Genomic DNA, 22,884 nt, shown 5'->3' with positions numbered 1-22,884 from the left:
TCCGCCCCCGCCCCCTCCTTTCCACTCTCCCATATGGGATAGTGCTGCCAACATCAGGAAATAATAAGATGTCTATCATTTCTTGAGCAAACACAAGCAACTAGCAAACTACTTTTTCTTCGCTCTAAGACCCCCCTTCTCGGTGGAATGTTGGCAAAATGAACAGATCTGTCCAGGAAGAAAGGTGCACTTAAATGAGAGAGAGAGAGAGAGAGAGAGAGAGAGAGAGAGAGAGAGAGAGAGAGAAGCTGGGAGGCACCACAGTCTCACTCGCACTCGGCGTAGACGCAGACTTACTGATGCATTTCCCCTCATAGGCCACTCCGATAGATCTGCCCAGGAGACACGTCGCTCTCCTCAGGTGGCAGGCGCTGCCGTAGGTGACCCCGTCGTTGCCACACAGGTACTGCTCAGGTGACGTCACCTCGGGGCAAATCCGATTACACGTCACACAGTATGCGTTGTTAGTCTGGTCTACCACGCATGTGGAGCTGCCCGGGCACAGGACGTCACGGCACGTTTCTGTCCCGAAAAAAAAAAAACCGTGTTAAAATCGAACCGAATGGCGTGTAAAGACAAAGTTTTAACATGCATATTTTTAAATTAGGGTTACTTACTCTTGCATTTTCCTTGGTACTGCACGTCGATGTCGGGCTGACCTTTACATTTAGCCTTCAGCAATGCGCATTCGTCCTTGTAGGTCTTCCCGTCTGAGCCGCAGACCGGTCCTTTCCAGGTGATGTTGGAACAGTCTGGTGCGCACACACAGCGCGGCTTACTCCGTCTGTTCATCTTGCACCTCTTCCCGGGTCCACAGTCAACATTATCGCACGTTTCTAAAGAAATAATAATAAAAAAAAAACAACCTCCCAGTTACACGGTGCCCGTGCGTAAAATGCGCTTTACGCGTTCAGCTTTTTTGTGCGTAAAACTCATCGGGTTTATTGAACCGATTGAGTGATATTTATTATGTATGGGGAAAAACGAAGGGAAATGAGTGCACCTCCACCTTTGCAAGGTATGCAATTGGGGGCTCCGCCATTGAAGATCATCCACCTAAATAGAGTGCTGTTAGGGACGTCCTCTTCGGTCCAGGACGTCCCCAGTCGTCCGCTTCGACAGCACTCGTCCCTGCTCATTCCGGGCATGTAGAGCACCTGGCACCGCCCGTTCTTCCCCTGCTGCAGCCAGCAGTTCCCAGCTGCAAGGGGAGAAATAACAAGAAAATCGAATGCTGCACGACGAACGCCTGGAGCCACTGACCCAGACGCACCAGACACTCACGCAGCATAATCTTCCGAGACGCTCCCCTCTCCCTCCCCTTTCGCACACCCCGTTGTATTTTGTCTGATTTTTTTTTCCCGCGAGACAGTTAACACTCTCCAGTCTGTGAATGTTAACCACGCAGCCATAAACCGATAAAAATAAAATAATAATAAAAGAAGATGCTGTGTTTTTTTTCCTCCCTAACACACACACACACACACACACACTCTCCTGGTTACAGCTGAACAGAAAGTGCGGCGTGCAGACAGCAGCCAATCTCCATCAGAGAAGCCAGTCTTAGGGGAGCAGACTGGAACACCTCTGTCTCCAACGCCCCTGAGCATAAAAAAAAAACCCAGACATTCACCCAACAGGCTAAAATCCTCTCTATTAAACAACACTTTCGAGGTCATTTCAAATCCATGTCGTTAAAAATTATATATATATATATATATATATATATATATAGAAAAAATAATTCTTGTGAATCTAAGGCACAACCACATCCCCCCTGAACCAGACAGCAGCAGCAGTGTCTGGATCAGAGACACCCGTTAAGTCCCACATTAATACACTGAGCACACATTTCCATTAGATTTTCAGACTGGTGGAAACACAAGTGTCGTCAGTTCGGGCTCTGGTCTAAAAATCACAACTAAACCACTATTAAAGTCACGGTGGACGAGCTGGAGTTGGAAGAGTGAGCCAGTAAATCCTCACACTTGAGACAAGAGAATGTGTTCAGATATTAGTTTAAAAAAATTAAAAGGCTGCCACTACCGAAAAAAAAAAACTTGCCCACCCAGCCTGGCTGTAAAGTGTCCCACCATAGCACCTGTTTTATGGACACTTCACGTTTGATCAGAGGCTTGGGGTGGGAGGGGGGGGGGGGAATGGACTCTGTGAGGAAAAAAAAAGTTTGTCGGTAGCTCTCCTGCCGCTGACAGCTCTGGAAGTTCTTCAGAGAGGCTGGAAACGAAAGGATCAGGGATGAAAGGGATCTTACCTTGAACTTTTTGATGTCCGATGAGGTGACAAAACCACACGAAGAAGAGAAAAACGCCCGGGTGGAGTTGGTGTCTCAGCATCCTGAACATGATGGGGAGGCAAAGTCAACCGCGTATCTGACACACGGGCAGCGCAAAAAAAAAGTAATCTGCTTAAGGTGGCAGTGTTGAATAAGTGTCAGTCTGAGAATGCAGCCTCTCTTTTTAAATCTATAAGGGGTCTCGGGTTGACTGTCTGTGGTGGGCGGTCTCCTCTTCTGTGGGGGTGGGGAGATTTTTTTTTTTTCTCTTACCAAAGTTCTTTCAGTCCCAATCAGGTGACATCGTTACTTTCTCCTGCCACAACAAGTGAAGAACATGGAAACAGTTTCTGATTCGTCATAAAAAAAAAAAAACGGATTTCACAGAAGGATCCGGAGGGAGCGCAGCAGACAGCGTGGAGCAAACCGGTCCGCGTGGACCCAGTTTTAGTGAGAGATGTTTGCCACGGCGTTAACTATTAATAAGTTTAAGACAAAGTTTTCTAATACTTTAATTTTGACACAGAGCGCGGTATTACGGACGACTGAGGTCATTATTAATAATAATAATTCTTCAATCACCAATAATAATAATATTCATAAAAATGATAATAATACATTTACAATAATATTAATACTATTTTTACATTAATAATAAATGATAATAATAATATTTATTTTATTTTTATTTTGACCAAAACTTTCACTATAGAAACATAATTATCAAATCCGCTCACCCTGATTATATCATTAAAAATTGAAGAGATGTACTTTTTCTTTTTTTTTCTCCCCACCAACTGTGAACACGTCAAAATGAGAGTGGCCTTTTGGAACTCGCCCCAGTCCAGACAATAATAGAATTCATAGTAGTCCGCAGCCGCACTGCTAATATTAGAACAGACAGTTGTTTGGATTTTCTCTCCCGGGTCAAGCTTTTAAATATAATCAAACCTGTTTCCGAAGAGGCTTCAGACAGACAAGGGGGGGGGGTGAGGAGGAGGGGAGGGGGGGGTGAGTGTTGCGTTTCACTCAATGAAACACGCGCGCGCGCGCACGCGCACGCACACTGACGTACAGGCTGAGCTCCATCTGAAGTCCTCGCGCGACCTCTTGAGCGGAACTCAGGGTACAGCTTTCTCTCCAGACCGAAGAGCAAAAAAAAAAAAAAAAAAAAAAAAAAAAAAATTTTTTGGTCGGGGGGCAGGAGAGTTCAATATCTGCTATTATTACATATTTGTATTAATGTTATGGCCCATCTTTTTTTATACATTTTTTATTTCAAGGGAAGGATTTTTTTAGAATGGTATTCTTTCTGAAGTGCCTCTTACACAAGCAAGAGAACAACAAGACGGAAATAATAATATTAATAAAGTACTTAGACAGTCTGGACACAGAGAAGTGTAAACATGGCAGTCGCTAAAAGGTCTGACACTGAGCTTACAGTCTAAAGGAAACATCTCTGAACCAGACTGTCCACAGGTCCGTGCTGGACAGTCTGGAAAAAGATGACACACAGTGGAATTGTGTGATTTGGTAAAAAAGACACAGAAGTTATTCAGTGTCTATGGAGATGTTGCCTGTGTTTGGAGAGGTAGACGGTCAAGTTCAAGCATCAATATAATAAAAATCTCTTTGGGTGGAATGTCAGCGGAATGTAGAATGACTAGGAATTAATTCTGATTTCAAAAAGACTGAGCTGGTGCTGAAAACAGACGGTAGGTATAATAGGCAAAGAGTGTTGGAGATGAAACTGCTATGCAAAAAAACCTAAAAAAAAAAGATTAATGGATAAAACAAAAAGTCCTGAAAAAGTTACAAAAAGTCCTGAAAAAGTCACTCTTGGAACGGTCAAAACCAGATGTTTCCAGACAGAATGCAGATGTCGGCAAATTATTAGCACATGCGGCCCAGGCCAAATATATGTGACCCTACACCAGTGTTTCCCAAACTTGTTTTCTGGGGACCAATATTTTAAAAATCACAAACCTTCACAACCCAAGTCAATAGACATTGTTCGTAAACTCCTCGGAAACATGATGTGAGACGACCCAAAAAAACCCCAAAAAAAACTCTTGCGACCCACCTGAGGGTCGCAACCCGGTCTCTGGGAAACAATGCCGTAGCGTACCTTTACACGTACACTACGTAACTTACATAAACTTAGAATTAACATAACTTACGTATTTCGACGAACACGTGAAGTGAACAAGTGAAGCGACGTGGGCTGCTCCAAGTGTTGGGCCACCATCAGCTCAAATCTTTACTCGTATCTCGAGACGCTCGTATCTCGAGGTTCCACTGTAGTTCCTAAAGCTCGACTCCAATTCTCTCTGGTTAACCTTTAGGAATGGACATTGCATGGCTTCGAAGGTTGTGCTAATTATCAACCGTCGTTAACCACATGCTCTAGTTTCATAATGGAGCAGCAATACTCACATAAAATATTGTGAGATATTTGTGGTTTCGTGCAAAACTGTTGCGGATGGATCACTGTCACAAAAGAACCAGTAAAAATGTGACTGACAGCTGTAAAAAATAAATAATACTGATCTTTGGCTGAAAGGGACTGAATCAAATCCAGTTCAGTCTGGGACAGGCAGTACGTGCTGTCCCTCTGCTAATGGCTGTAAGTGGCTCTGCAGGACGGCGTCCAGGTCTTTAAAGTTTATACAGTACTGCAAAATAAAGTACTGTTGTGTCAGGAACTGATTTGGAAACTCCAAAGACTCCAAAGACAAGTCGGACAGCAGACGCTGAGTGATTTAGTGAAAGAAACTCAGTGTCTGAAGTGAGCACGCTTGAAATGTCAACGTTAAAGAATTCACTCAGGAGGAACGTACGTCTGCTTCATGAAGTAAACGTTTGCCGAGGTCCAAGTAAAATATATCATATATATCATTTATATATTTGACCCAAGCACATCTGGTCACATTTACTGTAATGTGTGGAACTTGATAAAACAACAGTTAAAAGTCAGTTCATATAGAGCTGAGTGTTCTCAAGGAGAACATTTAACTACGTACAAATGTTGAGTCTTTATCCCAACCTGACATCTAGTCATTTTACTTCTATATTTTACTTGTACTATTAACTTCATCAACAAACTATTATAATACACACATAAAAAAAACTGTATATACTTTTGCACCAAGCTAATAGTTTGTATACAACAAAACCAAAGAACCCACAACTAATATCTGGTACATATGAACCTTCTGGCCCACATGGTCTGCACACCTATGTGTGGTATAAATCTGGACCACTTGAGATTAAATCCATCTTGGAAATGAAAAAGGAAAACACATTTATGTCCAAGTGGGAAACATTTACTATTTTGGTCGCAACCCTCAGGTGGGTCACAAGGTTGTTTTTTTTTGGGGGGTCGTCTCACACCATGTTTCCCAGGAGTTTACGAATAATGTCTATTGACTTGGTTCACGAAGGTTTGTGACTTTTAAAATATGGGTCCCCAGAAAAAAAAAAAAAAAAAAACCCCACTGTGCTACTGAATCAAGTGTTTACGTACGGGATTCGAGATACAAACACCTTGAGTTACGAGCTCGGTCCTGTAACGGACTACGCTCGTATCTCAAGGTTCCACTGTATCTTGCAATATTTTATCTGACTATTGCTGCTCCACTATAAAAGCATAGCACGTGTCGCCCCTGTTTAATGACGGTTGATAATTAGCACAAACTCCGAGTCTCCCAGTCTTAAGAGTTAACCAGAGAGAATTGGAGTCGAGCTTTAGAAACTATAAGTTGCAAAGGTCCAACTGTTTTTTCAATAATTTATGACATCATTTCACATCCACAACAACAGCGGTGCAATTTGTGAGCAATCATTCTGCAGTGACACGGGTCAGTGGGATTCGCTTTAGCTGCCAATCATCTGCAGGAGCCCACAGAGGGGGATGGAATTACAAAGGTGTTCAGCCATTTCCACTGTATCTCATTTCATCAACTATTTCCACATTGCTCCCCGTGCACACATCCAAGGGCTATTTCACAACCCTTGCAGTGCATGAGTAATTGTGGAACAGACCAGTCCAATCATTTATCAAGATCTATATATTCCCTCCAACAGGCAGGCCCCGAGCCCAGGCAACCAATAAATGTGCTACTTATTAGAGACAAATAGCATATTCCGCCTGGACGCATCCAAAGAAGTGAAGAGTAAAGATTTTGCTTGGGTCAGGAGTTGGCTTTTTTTTTAAGGAGGCAAACTATTCAGGAACTCATTCCCGAACAGTCAGGGGACGGAGTCCGCTAACTGTGGGAAATGCAACAGTCGAAAAATGTGAGAAGGAATTAATTGCTGTTCAGGGAATAATTAAAAATCACTGATGCTTGGGAAGCAGTTTTCAGCGTGAGTTTTTTTTTTTTTCAACTAAGGTCAGAGAGGAGAAGAGAATCAAATGGGTCGTTACATGAACGGAGTTATGTGTAAGTGGTCAACTCATCAACAAGCGTAAACACTCCCAAAGTCACACCTGTGTCATGCTGCCATCTTGTGGTAACACAGTAGAAATACACATTGGCATAAATATTAGAAAAACATGTTGGGTTTGATGTACTGTAACATTTAAATCTTTTTTTTTTTAAATGAACCGTTTTGAGGTGGTGTTACAAATATAAAGACGCCGACTGTCGATTCAAACCATTAAAAAAAGGAAATGAAACCAACAAGGAAGCAGCAGGAAATATGGAGCTTTCACTTTTGTAGATTTTCCGCAAATTAAACATCAGTACTATATCTAAAAAAAGGAAAATAATATTTATTCGTTTAAAATTGCAAAGCTGCACATGTGCAGTTTTAAAACAGGGAAACAAGTTAACCACCAACATAACCTTACCACAAGAACAGAAACAGTTTGTCGTGAACCACGGACACAAATGAGATAAGAAATGTCTTAAATCTATTTTACAACATATGCAGTGCAAACACAAAGAAAAGGCATGGTAAAACATCTGTTTGAATCTTAATATATTCTACACTATCGTATCTTATCGTATCTGGAAAACTATTGGTTCATCAGTAGTTACTAATGACATCATTTCCTGAGCACCAGAGTTGACAGCAGGTCTCATGGCAGTGGTTTTTGCTAAAGCAGTATTCACAGTGCTTTATGGAAAAAATAATCATAGTTATTAATGAAAATTTTTAACCTCCCATGTTGTAAAAAAAAAAAAAAGATTCTATGTTTTGTAGCAAACGTAGGTCACAAAAGTCATTATTTACTTACATAAAGTCTCCGTCAAGTTAGAAAAATACAGTTTTGTATTCATTCAGCATCAGTGCACAACTGCGAAACAAACAGTCAATGTACGGTTTACAGAAGCAAAGACAGTAGAAGTCCTTGGTCAGAGTCAGAGCAGGACCTTTTCTCAGCAGGTCACAGCACCTCATCAACATGTGCATTGCTCTGCCTCTCTCCTTCAGCCTCCCTCTGAAGCTGCTGGTACTTTCTTTTGAAAAACCCAAACTGAAAAGTCAAAAAAAAAAAAAGAAAAAGAAAAAATAGAAAGAAAGAAAATCATAAAAATCACAAAGGCAACCTCAAAGAGCCATTTCATAAGATCGTTAAGATTTCGCCTTTTAAAAATATTTTTTTTATTATAAATAAAATTATATTTTATCATATATTTGTGACTATATATAATATAATATAACTGTAAATGATTTGCATAGAACAAGCGAAGCACTCATGTCCAAATTCTGACTCGGGCCTAAATATGTTATGTTTTTTTAATGAGCTGAGGAAATTATTTGTCACTTCCACTTTTTTAAAAATAAACTGCAGACATGGCTTCATGTTCACATTAGCTCTGGCTGGTCAGTGCTTGGTACAAAACCTGTTTACTTTTTCTTAAGATTAGAACAAAAACTCACAACAGCAATATTTAGATATTTAGCCTCATTCTATTTTATACTGTGCTAACATTTACTTAACACCCAAGTAACTTGGGGTCCAGGTATTTTATCAGCTCTCAATTAAAATAAAACTCGTTGTCATGTTTCCCTGCTCGGTGAAGAACTACATTATTATTGTTCTTATTGCGTGGGGTGGATGTGGAAAATTCGTGGGCCGGGAGTTTGAGTGTTATATAACTTGTAGTAAATGACTGGTAGTAAGATATAAAATATTTTAAAAGTGTCCACTGAGGTGAAGCCAAGTATTACCTTCCACAGAAGAGCCACAGCCACAGCTAACAGCACTAGTCCACCAATGACGCTGCCCACGATCACTCCGACTGGAACCTCACCTTTGGCTCCTGGTTTACTGACGGTCAGCTCCACCTGGACAAAGAGCAGAGAAAAATGAAAAAAAAAAACAATTTAATCAATTTACATTTTAAAAGCTGCTCTGGCAGCTTGAACTGCTGAACACTGAACACTGTCAGTCCTTGACTCATTCAACAACAATAATACACAGTAAATGCTGTTGTTTTCTTACAGGAAGCTCTTTGAGGCCGATAACAACAAGATCAGGATTAGAAGTTTCAATCTTAACATTCGAGGTCAGCTCCAGGCTCTGATAGCTGGTCTGTTACAGGAATACAAAAATAAGTGTATCAGTACCAGTAAATCAGTAGCATAATATATATATATATATATATATATATATATATATATATATATATATCTTACTGAAATAAAGGTGCCGCTCCAGATCCGTGTTTTCACCGTAACAAAGTAGTCACTCTTATCTTTAAAATCCTTCATGAGGCATTTTACATACACACATTTTGCCGTCTTGCAATCCTGTCAGTAAAACAAAAAGAACAAAACAATGAGCAATCATTTATTATTCGTTACATTATTGAAACCATTTGAATAACTTTACCAAAACACATTTCTCTTAATAGGTCTGAAATATACTATTTATTTACTGAAAATAATTTGCCTGTGAGACAGTTACAGGTAGAACAATTAAATGATCTTCCACTGTGTGGTAGCAGAGAGTCATAAAACTGAAAAAAGTGAGTATTTGCTATTGAAGATCTTGTGTGTCTTTCTTTAATTCCTGGGAGCGTATCAGTGTGGCGTTCAACGAAACAACCCAGGTTACATCTGCCATTACATATACCATTTTGCATTTTTTTTTTTCCCAAAAAAAACGAGAGGTGACATCAGGCCGGCAGATTTGAATGACTCACCAGTTTGTCTGTTTTTCTGAGGTTCTCCTCAGTGAAAGATACTTTGTGGCTTCTCAGTCGGATCTTCAGAGGATCAACCAGGCTGCTGGAATCACAGCTGATGGGATCGCCCTGAAGGTTTAGAAAATCCAACTTATATATATATATGATAAATGCCTTCACACTTGAATCTATGGTCTAATCCATACGTGTCAAACTCAAGGCCCGGGGGCCAAATGCGGCCCACCAATCCATTTTTTTTTGTAGCCCGCGGGAGCTTCTTTTAGACTCTATTCTGTTTGTATCAGAGTCTGAATGACCTGTTATTTTAAAATATTGCCAGAATATCTTTAAATAAAGAAAGTAAATGGATATGACTGGATTTTCTTTGAATGAGGTAAATTAGTAAAAATTAAGTACAGTTTTTCACTGTGTCCCACTGTGGCCCTGGTACCAAGTGACCTATGGGCTGGTACTGGTCCGCAGACCGGAGTTGGAGACCCCTGATCTATACAATCTTCCATTTACAACCGGACGTAAGAAACACTATACTTGCGTGTTATTACTCACGGCCTGTGTGTCCACACTGGTCAGATAGAGGAGCTGATTTCCACCTTTGGTACTTATTGGAATAGCAATGGTCAGATACAAGAGATTGACCAGGAAGAAACCTGTGGACACCTTAGACCAAAGTAATTATTTAATCATTTGGACCAGAGTTCATTACTTGGAGTTCTAAAAGATCCACTTCCTTTACCTTCACTGTGAAGTTAAACTCTGGGCCGATGTCGTCCAAGGACTGCACTGTCGTTACCACCTCATTGGTTGAATTTGCCACGTAGAAATTAATATTCGAGTGCCTGTGATAATTGACATGAAGGAAAATAATAATTAAATACCAATTTTTATTTTTAGGATTTTAAAGATTTAAGAAAATAAAAATTTATAATAATAAAAACTCACCAAGATAAAACAATCCCAGCATCGTATTTCACAGGAATTGATATATCAACCAGGTTGTCTTCTGGTCTTTCTTCTTTACCGTCACTGTGAAAGGGTAAATAAACATTTCAGAAACAAAATACTATAACTTTTTTTATGTCATATGATTGATTGATTGATTTCATTTTGAGCGCACCTCTTGGCTTCGAATTTCAACTCAGCTCGGTTTTGAAGTTGATCAAGACTGTATTCAAAATTGATCTGGAATTTTTCCTGCAAATTTAAAAAAAATGTATGTGTGGTTTTTAAGTACTGAGACTAAAATTCTGTAGTGATCTTTTTGGGTTTTTTTTTTTTAGAACTCACCTCTTCCTTAGTTTTCAATGCTGGGTATCCGACCAGGCAAACAACTGTCTGTATTTGTGTCGACGTGCATTTGACTCTGTCGGTCTGAACATTTTTCATAAAGTTTACAAGATAAAAATCGGAATGTTTTTATTTTCACATACATTCTTACATTTGTGATATAATTGATCATTATTTTTAAGAGGTTGTTAAAGAGTGTTCCCCAAAAACTCACAGGAGGGAAGATGGAGGAGTAGTAGAGGTTACTGGAGAATGTCGCCACCATTTGAGTGTTGTAGGCATTCTCCTTGTTATTTTTCACAACAACTTGGAATGACAGCTCCCTGTCATTAGCGCTGACCAGAACAGGAGTCGAGCTGAAACGGAAAAAAACCTGACATTACAGTCAACTGTATTCATACTGTTGTAGAAGGAAACTACAATCTACAAAGTAAAGACAAAACAGAGAAAAATGTAAAGTCATTACAAACAGGAAACAGGAAAAGGTTTGTAGAAATCACCAGGCAACCACAACAGCAGAGGAAATAGAGCCTTAAATACAACTATCCTCCTCTTCTTTTTTTTTTTAAATGACTCATGGCAAAGACATCATCTTGTTTGGACTTGTTTTGTTGCACTTTTCCTCTGAACATCTGCTTCAGTTGCACAACAGAAATTTGATACTGCCATTAAGTCAAGTCTATCATGATGTGAGCAAAAAGTATCCGAGTACTGCACATATTTCATAGTGTGTATGTACTACATGTTAAAAAGGACGTGACATGCTGACCTGGTTGCCTTAGAAACGGTCGTCACTCTCAGCACCAGGTCACTGTTACACACTTCATCCGACCCACAGTCTTTAGTAAAGGGGATCTGAAACAACAATAGTACTAAAACATCGGTACCATCATCCTTCAGCACGAACACACTGGATATTTCCACGACTAAGTATCTGTCGTGTGACTGTAAAACATGCGTGACCTACTGAAAAGTTGTGCTTTAGGTACTAATTATCACACACACACAACATGTAATTTAAAGTGACTGTGCCAATAACACTGCAGAAAACAAGTACACTTACAGTAGGCCTCCTGTCAATAGACAAGTTTTTGTAGGTTCTTCAAAATAATAATAATTTTTAGACAAAATATCATTAAAAAAACCCCAGCAGAATCGTGTTTGTTTATGTGTCACTTACAAAAAACTGAGAGGCAGTGGAAGAAAACATGTCAAGGACCGGATTAGCATCTTTATTCTTCTGCTCGATTTCCACTTTCAGACTCAGGGAATTTACAAAGTCTGGTGTCTCCTGTCAAAAAAGTCATAGAAAAAAAAGTCAAAAGTCATAAAAGTAAATTCGAGAGTTTTTGTTGTTGTTGTTGGTGCTGTTTAGATGTAATAAGTCTGTCACCTGAACATAAACCTGGTAGTCTTGACACAGAGGAGTGGCAGATATTTTGGCTGTTTCTGTGAGAAAGCGTTCGTTGTTCTTGGTAAACATTCCCCTAGATGTCACCCGGGAAGCTTCCAAGTCAGCGTCCAGAGTCAAAGTGTACGAAATATCTTAACGAGAACGAAAATGATAAACAATTTGGCCTGAGATGAGAGAGTTCTATTAAAACTTTTTTTTATTTTGAAGTTTGATCAGATAAAAAGAAACCAGGCTGTTAGCTTAGCTTAACCTAGCTTAGCATAACTACTATACAGTGTCAACAACAACAGACAGATAATGATTGATTGATTGATTGATTGACATACCAATGGGTCCAACAGGTTTCTTAGGTCTGAATGCAGCAGTGAAACAGAGGCTGGTGACAAAGCAGGTAAGCTTGCGTCCGTTGATGTTGCAGGCTTTGTTGAAAATGTTGATTTTACTCGGGTTAAAATTAGCTTTAGTCGTGACAACTGCCACACCTCTGGACCTGGAGAACAGAATGGTAAAAAGATCACTGGCTTTAACAAAGAATCAATAAAATTACATCATTATGGTTACTTTTCACCGCAGCACTCCAAGGCTACAGATCTACAATAATGGAAAACATGTGAAAATGGTAGAGATTGTTCATTTTTGCCACTAAATGAGAAAATTTCTCTCTTTCTCTCAGTGAAATTGCTTTTGTTTTTTATTTATAAACACAGTCATAACAGAGTTATAGTTAATTCTTGTCCAATGAAAAACCAGCTCTTCTGCTGCTGTGTGCCTTGTTTCATGTTGTTCATTTAGTAAAATCTACCATCACTTTACCATCACTTTCAAAAGTTCAAGACATAGACAGGTCGATCACGAGGTTTTGATGTTCTACCATTTTTGTTTCACTGCTCATTTTACTGTATTTTCTTCACTCTCAGTGTAGCTCGCTACAGTTCACTGTCACAAAGTTTTTAAGATGTTATTACAGGCTGTAACTAAACTGAGATTTTGCACTATTGTGTGCTTGATTCCAATAGGTCAATGACAAAGAGTAAAGAGATTTATTTGTTTTTTGGATTAGTTGTGGATTTCTACAGTTTATCTCTTGCTCAACTTCCTCATCGTATCAAGGTCCAAGTCACGGCAGTAACATTCACTTAGAAACAACACCAAAACACACCTTTCCCCGTCCACACCCACCTCTGTAGGATACTGCTTAAGAATTCTGGGAGATTCCCTTAGTGTCTGGACTCTTACCTCAGTCCACAGGGCAATGTCCAAAAGGACAAAGCTGAACAGAGGTTTGAGATTTACACAGTTGCCCTTTGTATTAAAAGGTGAGAGTGTTAACCTGTAGAGTGTAAACCCCCAGGTTTTATCCACAACTTAGTTACTTAGAGTTTTCCAAAATGTTTTAACACAGTTTGTTATGGATTATCAATAACATTTAAGGCAATCAAACTGTCAATGTGCAGGTTTCTGGACATATCCGTCCGGACTTTTCTCACCAGAGCTGCACCACTTTGCCATAGGCACCGACAGAAACATCCGGAATTGTATCATCGTTCAGATCTGCGTAGCCGTCAAGAGACCTTCCGAAATACTGCAGCTGAGGATCCAGTTTAGAGCCAAGGATTCTCTAAACACAAAAAATTGATTTGAAAGAATTCACCTGACTTTGAACATGTGTCAGAGTTTACCAACAGTTCCTGCCCTTACCTGTGAGTACTGTTTGTTTAAAGTCTTCTTCTCTCCATTGTAGATGTAAATGACACCTCTCTGTTTGTCCTCCAGTGGTGCACCAACCACGACGTCACTGTAGCCATCACGATCCAGGTCGGGAACAGCAGAGATAGCCATCCCGAAACGTGCATCTTCAGTAGCAGGTGGACCAATGAGGAGACCCTGCTCATTTAGTATTCCCTTGAAATTATACGACAAAGCTAGGTTTGAAGAATTACATGTCGTAAACATAGGGGATTAAACAACATCTGTATTTAATATACAGTAGAACCTTGAGGTACGAGCATCTCAACATACAAGTATTTTGAAATAAGACCGAGCCTTCGAGCAAAATTTTGTTTCGAGATACCAGTATAGATTTGAGATACGGGCACGCTTACAGACGCCGATGCTAGGTGGCCGAGCACTCGGAGCAGCCCACACCGCTTCACTCGTTCACTTCACGTGTTCACTCTCATGAGTCTTCCATATTGTGTTTGCATTATCTACGTGATTTTCTCTTTTCGATTTTGTGCATTATTCTTCATCATAGTGATGAGTCCTAAGAGAGTGAGTGGTAAGGATGGTGGTGAGAAGAAGAAACACATGATGACCATGGAAATAAAGCAGGAAATTGTTGATAAATATGAGCTTACTGTGTGTGTGTGTCTTTAGCAATTAAAAACATGTTTTCGTTCATTGTTATTAGCACTAATAAGGGAGTTTTTTTAGAGGGCTGGAACGGATTGATTTTTTTTCTGTTATTTCATATGGGGAAAAATGATTCGAGGTACGAGCACCTCGAGTTACGAGCTCGGGCCTGGAACAAATTATGCTCATATTTCGAGGTTCTACTGTACTTCTACACATCATCTGACATCTGGGCCCCTTCATTTTCCCCTTAAACTTTCACATTTATACCTTAGTGACAGAGAAGACATAGACCCTGCCTTCTTCTCTCTTCTGCTCGCTCATGAACATCGGTGCACCGACTAGAAGAAGGTCCGTGACCCTATCGTTGTCTACGTCCATGGAGCACAGGATGCTACCAAAATATGAGCCAATCTACAGCACAGTACATTTGCCAAATGTTTATTGCTGATAATTGAATGTGATTATTTGGTTACAGATAGCATTTATACAACATTGTTTATTGGTTTATCTTTAATACTAATGTCTCACCTGCTTCCCCCTTTCAGAATCTATCACGGCAGTTTTCTTCTGAGCGTCGAGGGTGTAGACGATAACTTGTCCAGAGTGGTGGGAACGTGGTGCACCAGCCACAAAGTAAACCATAGAGCCATCAGTCAGAGTTGTGACGGAGTAACCTGGAGGTGCCAACAAGTTGAAAGACACATTGTCATCTGAACTCAACAACATTTTTTTTTTCTACAAAGCTAAATGACAGTTGAAGTACAATTGAAGAAACAATGATTACAACATTTTAACTAGCTTTTCAGCACTACAAGGCTAACATTTTAGCTTTATTATCAAAGCTTTATTTGATATTTACATGGAAATATTTAAAATAACATAACAAGAATGTAAAGGCAGACCTAGTAATGAGCTGTCGTTTTTGTCCTGAAGTGTTCCTTCAAACGCTGAGAAAGGAAGTATGTCAGACTGCGACCCTTTCTGATGGACCACAGTCCCACTCCAGGCATAGGCTCCCACTGCTCCCAGTATCATCACATCCTGAAACAACACAATTATTCTAGTAAAATCTACAAAAACAGTCTGTCAGACTGTTTATCAACATATGTTTTTCATAGTTGCACCACCTTCATGTACTTTTCTGCCACTCCTGAGTAGTTTCATGTTAACTTTCTTTGTATTCCTCTATAACTTATTTGGTAAATCCTTTAAAACGTGTGCACATATGAGTTTTATAATTTCAAAAGTAAAAAGAAGGATCCCCTTACCTGCTGGCTGGAGTAGTGTGCACTAAATCCGACCTGAGACATCTCCATTTTGAAATTGTCACCGCCTTTTCCAGTCCCTTTGGGTGTGAATATCAAAACAAGAACATACATAAGTACATAAAACAAACTAAAAAACTTGCAAGACAAGATGGAAGGAAGAAAACAACCGGCACCTTCTATGTTGAAGATACGATCTCCTAGCGTTCCAGCGATGTTGGACAGAGCTGCCTCCTCAGAAACATTAAAGAAGAACCTCTCTGTCGGAGAACTTGCAATGGATTTGATTTCTTGGATGAGGTTGTCAGTATCAATATTGTTTCTTATATAGTAACCCAGAACCTAGAAAGAAAATTAGTACAAAAAACATGTGAGTAGGGATCATGTGACACATAGGAAAATTTGGAAACAGGGCTAAAATCAATAATCATACTACACACATACTTTGGTTAGATATGAAATACATAATATATTGAAATACCTGTACATTATTGTCATTCATGACAGTAAAACATATATTCTACCATAATAAATCTGAATGATATTTCATAAATGATATTTAACAATATTCAATTTTTTTGTAATAAAGCAGACTATAGACACATAACACATAACAAAAAGGCAGGTGACCAAAACCGTTCTGATGGGGACCACAACGACCCATCAGACTCTTAACGACTGTTTACACTTTCACAGTTGATCCCAAGGCTCCACCCAACAGGGGGGGGCTGAAGTAGCTTTATTCTTTCTCCCCTAGAGTATTTATCTGCTGTACTGCCCACCACCAGTTAGAACTGAAGAAGCCTCTTGGATTAGAGGTGAAACGTCTTCTTTTAGAAAATTCACATCCAGTTGTCTAACAGAACTTTTTAAACTTGACCATGACCTGGATGACTGAGAATCTCCATACACAATAAAGCAGAATGTTGACTTACAGCAATGCCAAAACGTGTGATGCCTAGTTTCTCACACTCGGCTATGACATCATCTCTGAAAGTCGCATCGTGTGACTCTCCATCAGTGACAACTACCATCACTTTGGCTGCATTATGTCGAGCACCGTTCACTGGGTTGAATGCCCACTGGCTAAAACACAAAAGACAAGTTTTTTGTTTCATCTAAGACAATATTGCACGAAAAAAGGTTCCACGGTGATCGACGCTGATACAAACCTGGCATATCGGATCGCCTGAAAGGTGTTGGTTGAGTGACCGTACATTTGTGTGATTCTTGATGCAGCAGCAATCACTTCTTCTTTGGTCCTATATTCATTCAGCCTGAACTCAAACCTGGTATCAACTCCATACTGAAGGACGCTGACCTGTTGAACATCAATGTGGTTAAACGGCCAGTAATCCCAACATTAAATCCCCCACTTTATCCCTTATGTTATATGCGTTGGTGTTGGTACAGTAAGGAAGTGTGAACTTGTGTCACCTGTGTCCTGGTAGGACCAATGTCAAGGTTCGGTAATAGTTTCTGGAGAAAAAGGTTCATTGGTTCCCAAGGATAAATGCTGTTAGAACCATCCAGAACAATCACAATATCCATAGGACCTCCACATTCTAGAGGAATCACAGGAGGAAGAAAAATTATGTTCAAACCCCAATACAGTAGCGGCTAATGGCGACAAGTGCGAAGGAGGAGGAGGTAAGAGAGTTTGCCCGTACGTAGACACTTAATTCTGTAGCGTACCTTACACGTACACTACGTAACTGACATAAACTTAGAATTAACTTAGCTTACAAATTTTTTTTCACATTTCTATTTTTTAATTTTTTTGACCATGCTCATATTTATGCGTTTCTTCTTCTCACCGCCATCCTTACCACTTAGGACTCGTCACTATTATGAAGAATAATGCACAAAATAGACAGAAAATCACGTAGATAACGCAAACATAATAAGGAAGACTCGCGCCAGATGAGTCGGTGTCTGTAAGCTCTAGTCTTTACTCGTATCTCGAAGCAAAAACTTGCTTGAATGCTTGCTCGTATCTCGAACTACTAGACACGTAGTATCTCGAGGTTCCTCTGTGTATAGAATCTAGATCTATATTTTTCAATTGGCTGTATATTAAATTTAGCAGTGAGTTCTAACTGAAGCCAGAAGACAAACAATAATTAACACTGACTCAAGCATTGGAAACAGTAGCTCTTGGCTCAACTGTAAAAATCCCCCTAAACCAGTGGTTCTCAATTATTTTCTGTCATGCCCCCCCAGGGCACAGAAATGTTTTCACTCTGACTCTCTATTGAGAACCTGATAACATAAAGTATATTTTTATCTGTACAAACCAATGAAGGGGTTGCTGCCACCTAGTGTCTGGAGGCATGTTATCATTCAAGCACTCGTGCCATATTCCATTGGAAGCCCCTCACGCCCCGCCCAACACCTGACCGCGGTGACACACCGAGGGGGGCCCGTCCCACTATTTGAGAAATACTGCCCTAAAGAATGAGGTTTGTAACATTTTATAATCAAATGCTTATATAAATACTATATCATAAATACTTTAATCATTATTTTGGTTTGTTTTACCATAGTTTTCAAGTAAGCTAAAGCTGTATTCACACGTTACATTAGCAAATATTTCAAAGATCTCACTCTGGACAGCAGGGGAGAAGGCGGGTTGTGTCCTGAAGAGCGGGTTCATTTTTGCACATATTCCAGGGTAGTAGTTTAGCTGGCCACACAGTTGGCCCCAAAGAGGACCACACAGCTAAACAAAAAAAACCAAAAGGACAAAAATTAGAATCTGTTGATTATATATATATATATATATGAACTCGTGTGTAAATTTCCCATAACACAGACACACAAACCTACCATGAAATCACTGACTCCAGGCATACGGTTGAGGGTCAGACCCAGACTCATGTTGACGTTGACATTATTAACCTCTGGAATACTGACAGAATCTGTCAATGCGAAGGTCAAAAGTCAATTTGACAAAAAAAAAAAAAAAAATGAAACATGTCTATTGTAGAAACTTGATTTTACAATCTAGCCTGGGATTATATAAACCAAAAACAATTATTTTCAGGTGAGTGGATAATAATTTCATCTCAAATGTGCCGACATTATGAAATGCACAGAAGACTTCTAATTATCACTGACAAAAATAAAAACAACTCAACAACTGTTTTTATAAACTACTGGTGTGGATCTGGATTCACAGGCATGAACACACAGAGAGTTCAAAGTTCAACTCAGACTCACCTTGAAGACTGAGTTTGTCACAGCTGTTTCTGGAGCCAGTGACTGGACACTTGTAAACGTCCCCTCGTCTGTTTCTGGTGTAACCGCTCCAGGGAGCGCCCACCAGGAGCCTATCAAAGACACACAACGCATTCATCAGCCTCATAGACTGCCATAGTTAGTCACTGTGTGTGGGTGTGTGTGTGCAAACAGCAAGTTTAAAAGAGCAGATGAGTTGGACTTTACTTTAGGTCACTAAAAATGGTCACTGATTTTTAAGAGTTATCATTTACTGAAATAAAGACTGTGTTTAATTTTTTTAAAAAAGGAGCAAACACCAACAATCAGAACTCGTAAATTCCAGTTACTCAGTAAGACTGTGACTCAAGGTGTGTGACGTCAGGATTTGTCTGAGTTTAGCTAGACTTTAACTTAATGTTGTTAAAATAACTGAGGCTAAAAACATGACCTGTCTGTGATTATACATCCTGTCTGCTCAGAGTTAAACGAGTTCTTCGCTTTAAAAGTACTTTAGGCGTTCACACAGAATCTTTATTTGCATTGACTCTATGTAGAATTCTATTTTTTAAGACTATTGACTAATAGATCAAATCTGTCAGCCCATATTCTAAGCAGGTATCCAACGTCCTGCGTTGTCTACAGGCACTGACTTATCTGTGACAGTCAGATAGTGTTTGTACAAAGTTTGTGCCAATTTTCACATGACACACTCCGCTTTTAAGCTTGTTCCTAACAACACAACATCAACTGTCCTCTTTTACGTCCCTGAATAGGAATTAGAATGATGTATTTTTGCTGTTGTAAAAGTCCATTTTATTTGTGTAGCCCAAATTCATGAAACATGTTGGTGCAGTTCTTGATGAGTGTTGTTTGAAGGTAAAATGACAAAAAAAAATCTTTTGATGTTGAAAGCTGTAGAAACAAAATACTTATCAGAGAGCAGCAGCTTATCTATTAACTCTCATCTAAATAGACTTTTCAAAGGAAAAAAAAATTAAAGCAAGAAATGGTTACTGTGGGTGTCAGTGAAGCAGAAGTCATCTGGTCTCATGAACCTCACATTTAAACTTCACACATACAAGAGGAAATGGTCAGTCAAAAGATAAGGTTCTGAATGACTTAGAGTGGAAAATCAAGAGATTTCCACCCGCTCATCAACCTTAGTGTCTTAATTCGTACCATTTGCCTTCATGGTTTGTTGTCTGCAGGACGGTGTAGCCGAACTCCTCCGCTGCCGAACCGCTGAAAATCTTTGCACCTGCAGTGCCGACGTTGAAGGACTGTGACAGCCAGACGGTGTCAGCTGTAAAAAGAGGAAGATGAGGTCAGACACTGCAGACGAAAATGAACCACCAACAATCTCCAAATCTCCAATTTTACTACGTCCATAAATTTGGTCTTGGTGTCTGCCTCTTTTCCTCTTGCCTGGCAGTTCTATCTTCACCATCCTTTGTCAGATATCTCCACCCTTCCTCCTCCCTGCTCCCTCTGTCTCACCTCACCTCAACTTTAACTTCGAACTGCTCCACCCTAAAAATCTTCATCTCCGCCACCTCCAACTCCATTAGACAGAGCCACTGTGTCTAAACCATTGTTTCCCAAAGACTGGGTGGTGGCCCTCAGGTGGGTCGCAAGAGTTTTTTTTTTGGGGTCAGCTCGCATCATGTTTTCAGGGAGTTTACAAATAATGTCTAATGACTTTAAACATTGGTCCCCAGAAAAAAGTTTGGGAAACACTGGTCTAACACAACACATCATAGCAGGTCTCACTACTGTCCTAGAAACCTCTGACATTCAACTTTCTTTTTCAAGTGACTCTAGACTCCACCAAACTCAAATTGTGTTTTTTAAATGGACCTTCAAGAACATTAACATAGTAAGGGTTAACATATTAATTACATTTCAGTCCTAGTATTTGGTCTCTGACCATAGTAGAGCAACAAATATTATAGAGGGATATCTTGATTAATCTATTTTATGGCTATTTTGACTATTGGTTCCTGTTTTCATGCAAGTAGGTAGTTCTTGTGGTGGCTGATTCACGTGAAAAAAAAACCACATCAGCTTGACTCAGTGAGTGAGGCAAGATATACCAGGGAATAAAAAAACAGACGTGAAGGACACTGCGAAATGCTGAAATTGCATTAAGATCTACACGGAACCAACATGTTTGGCAGTGTACAGCTGCGAAGCCCCTCAGGACATGGAATTTGTCAGTATTTCAGTGAGCCTTTTCTGCAGTAACAGGCTCACAAGCCTGAACAGGCAGAGCTCGCAGCTCTCTGTTTTCTGCCTGCCTTCCCCTCCATCAGTCACAGGAATGTGGATGGGTTCTGGACTTCACAGTCTTTTTTCATGCACGGACGTCTGCCGCGCCTGTTTACCTGCAACATAAAAGTAGCACTTTGCACTTGTGGCGCCATTCTAAGCCTCACCACATGTTGAACACTTTCAGAAAATCAGGCGTGTCAATACAGTACATAGAGCAAAAATAATAAAAATAAAACCTCAGTGTAGTTCCCCCTGCCACCTCCAGGAATGAGTGAGTGACATTAGTGATTATTTTACTACTTCAGGCATGCAATGCAAAACATAACTAAGAAACAAACTTTATCTAAGGAGTTGCGTAAAGTCCAAGTTCCAAGTTTATATATATAAACATATAAATAAATATATATATATATATATATATATATATATATATATATATATATATATATATATATATATATATATATATAGTCCTGCTATAGTCCTGCTGCCTACCATGTGTTTCTACACATTATATACAAAAACTGATTCAAAGTCAACAGATTTTTTTTTAAATAATGTATCGAAGATTATTAAAAAGTCATCATAACAAAGGATAATCTTTAGTTTGTCCGAGCTTCACATCATTCCACTGACCGATACTAAAACAGAACAGTTCCAGTGACCACGACATGTTCCCCGGTGTTTTCAAAGTTCATAATAATCGCGGTACTCACCAATTAGTACCACGGCAAAGATGATGCGTCTCCACAAATTCTCCATGGTCGCCTTTATGCCATTTGTACGAGGAGACTAAGTGAAGCAGGAACACTTGTCCAAGTTGAAGCCGCAGCAACCGTGGCGGAACCGCTGTGACGTGCAGAAAACCGTATCCACATATGGGCATGTTACTTTTTCACACCCTACAACCTGTTGCTGGTGTAACGAAGAATTCCGTTCACCCTCGTCAAGATGTGTTGTCGAAATACTCGAAGCTAAGACTGGACGTTTAAACGTATCGTGGTTCTAGAAAGGGATGAGGCGCTATAAGAGGGCGGGAACCCTTTCTCAACCTTCGATTATAGTCGAATATAGGAGAGTTGTGACAAGGCAGGAAAGCAGAGGTGGAGAGAAGAAAAAGAATTAGTTCACTGTTAATGTTAATTTACACTGGTCAAACCATGTATTGTATTTACTACTTTAACAGATACTACAACTACTACTACTACTAATAGTCGTAGTAGTAACAATAATCATAATCATAATTACTATGATTATAATTTTAGGTAATGTTAGTAATATAAAAAATAAATTGATTTTTTACAAATATTTAAACCAATATTATTTGATACAAAATGCAGTTATAAGTATAAAAGCATTATTATTATTATTATTATTATTATAAAGATTTTACAATGTATTATTCTTTGTAATTACTTTTGGATTATAGTATAAACAAAACTGCTTATTAAATTATCCAGAAGTCCATGCCTGTTATCTAAATATATTTGATATGCTTATATGCTTCTAATTGTCATACCAGTGTTGCGCCATGGATGGACAAACAAGACATAAATCAACAACCATCAAATTAAAAATGAAAAAAAAAAAAAAAAACCCACATCACTGATGAAGAGT

The 22,884-nt window shown here is 39.4% G+C and overlaps 2 protein-coding genes across 3 annotated transcripts in view; both read right to left on the bottom strand.

Moving 5' to 3' along the window:
- fsta (follistatin a) overlaps nucleotides 1-2,618 on the bottom strand; it is a 6,483-nt gene extending 3,865 nt beyond the window's left edge. Inside the window, exons 1-4 of one of the 2 annotated variants that reach the window (XM_008336107.3) lie at nucleotides 2,273-2,618; nucleotides 1,004-1,201; nucleotides 618-836; nucleotides 298-522 (exon numbers count right to left, since the gene is read on the bottom strand). In XM_008336107.3, coding sequence (XP_008334329.1) covers nucleotides 298-522; nucleotides 618-836; nucleotides 1,004-1,201; nucleotides 2,273-2,363 — 733 coding nt within the window. In that variant the 5' untranslated portion in view covers nucleotides 2,364-2,618. 2 annotated transcript variants of the gene reach the window in all.
- A 2,985-nt stretch (nucleotides 2,619-5,603) lies between these two features.
- On the bottom strand, nucleotides 5,604-22,249 carry itga2.2 (integrin, alpha 2 (CD49B, alpha 2 subunit of VLA-2 receptor), tandem duplicate 2). The gene is made up of 30 exons (XM_008336109.3): nucleotides 21,984-22,249; nucleotides 20,176-20,299; nucleotides 18,997-19,106; nucleotides 18,604-18,695; nucleotides 18,382-18,496; nucleotides 17,212-17,339; nucleotides 16,947-17,095; nucleotides 16,710-16,860; nucleotides 15,951-16,116; nucleotides 15,778-15,854; nucleotides 15,412-15,550; nucleotides 15,038-15,183; nucleotides 14,777-14,920; nucleotides 13,853-14,056; nucleotides 13,642-13,772; nucleotides 12,481-12,644; nucleotides 12,134-12,285; nucleotides 11,921-12,031; nucleotides 11,510-11,595; nucleotides 10,955-11,096; nucleotides 10,741-10,824; nucleotides 10,571-10,647; nucleotides 10,396-10,479; nucleotides 10,190-10,292; nucleotides 10,003-10,113; nucleotides 9,454-9,564; nucleotides 8,945-9,058; nucleotides 8,751-8,840; nucleotides 8,477-8,593; nucleotides 5,604-7,778 (listed from the first exon to the last, which is right to left on the bottom strand). Exons 1-30 carry the CDS (start codon nucleotides 22,027-22,029, stop codon nucleotides 7,689-7,691), a joined length of 3,558 nt encoding a protein of 1,185 aa, XP_008334331.1. The 5' UTR covers nucleotides 22,030-22,249; the 3' UTR covers nucleotides 5,604-7,688.
- Between the last annotated feature and the right edge of the window lie 635 nt (nucleotides 22,250-22,884).

This window comes from Cynoglossus semilaevis, chromosome Z, assembly GCF_000523025.1.
Source record: "Cynoglossus semilaevis isolate Cse_v1.0 chromosome Z, Cse_v1.0, whole genome shotgun sequence".
NCBI classification, from domain to species: Eukaryota; Metazoa; Chordata; class Actinopteri; order Pleuronectiformes; family Cynoglossidae; genus Cynoglossus; species Cynoglossus semilaevis.
Note: the sequence above shows the minus strand (reverse complement) of the source record. Positions and strands in the feature narration are given on the sequence as shown.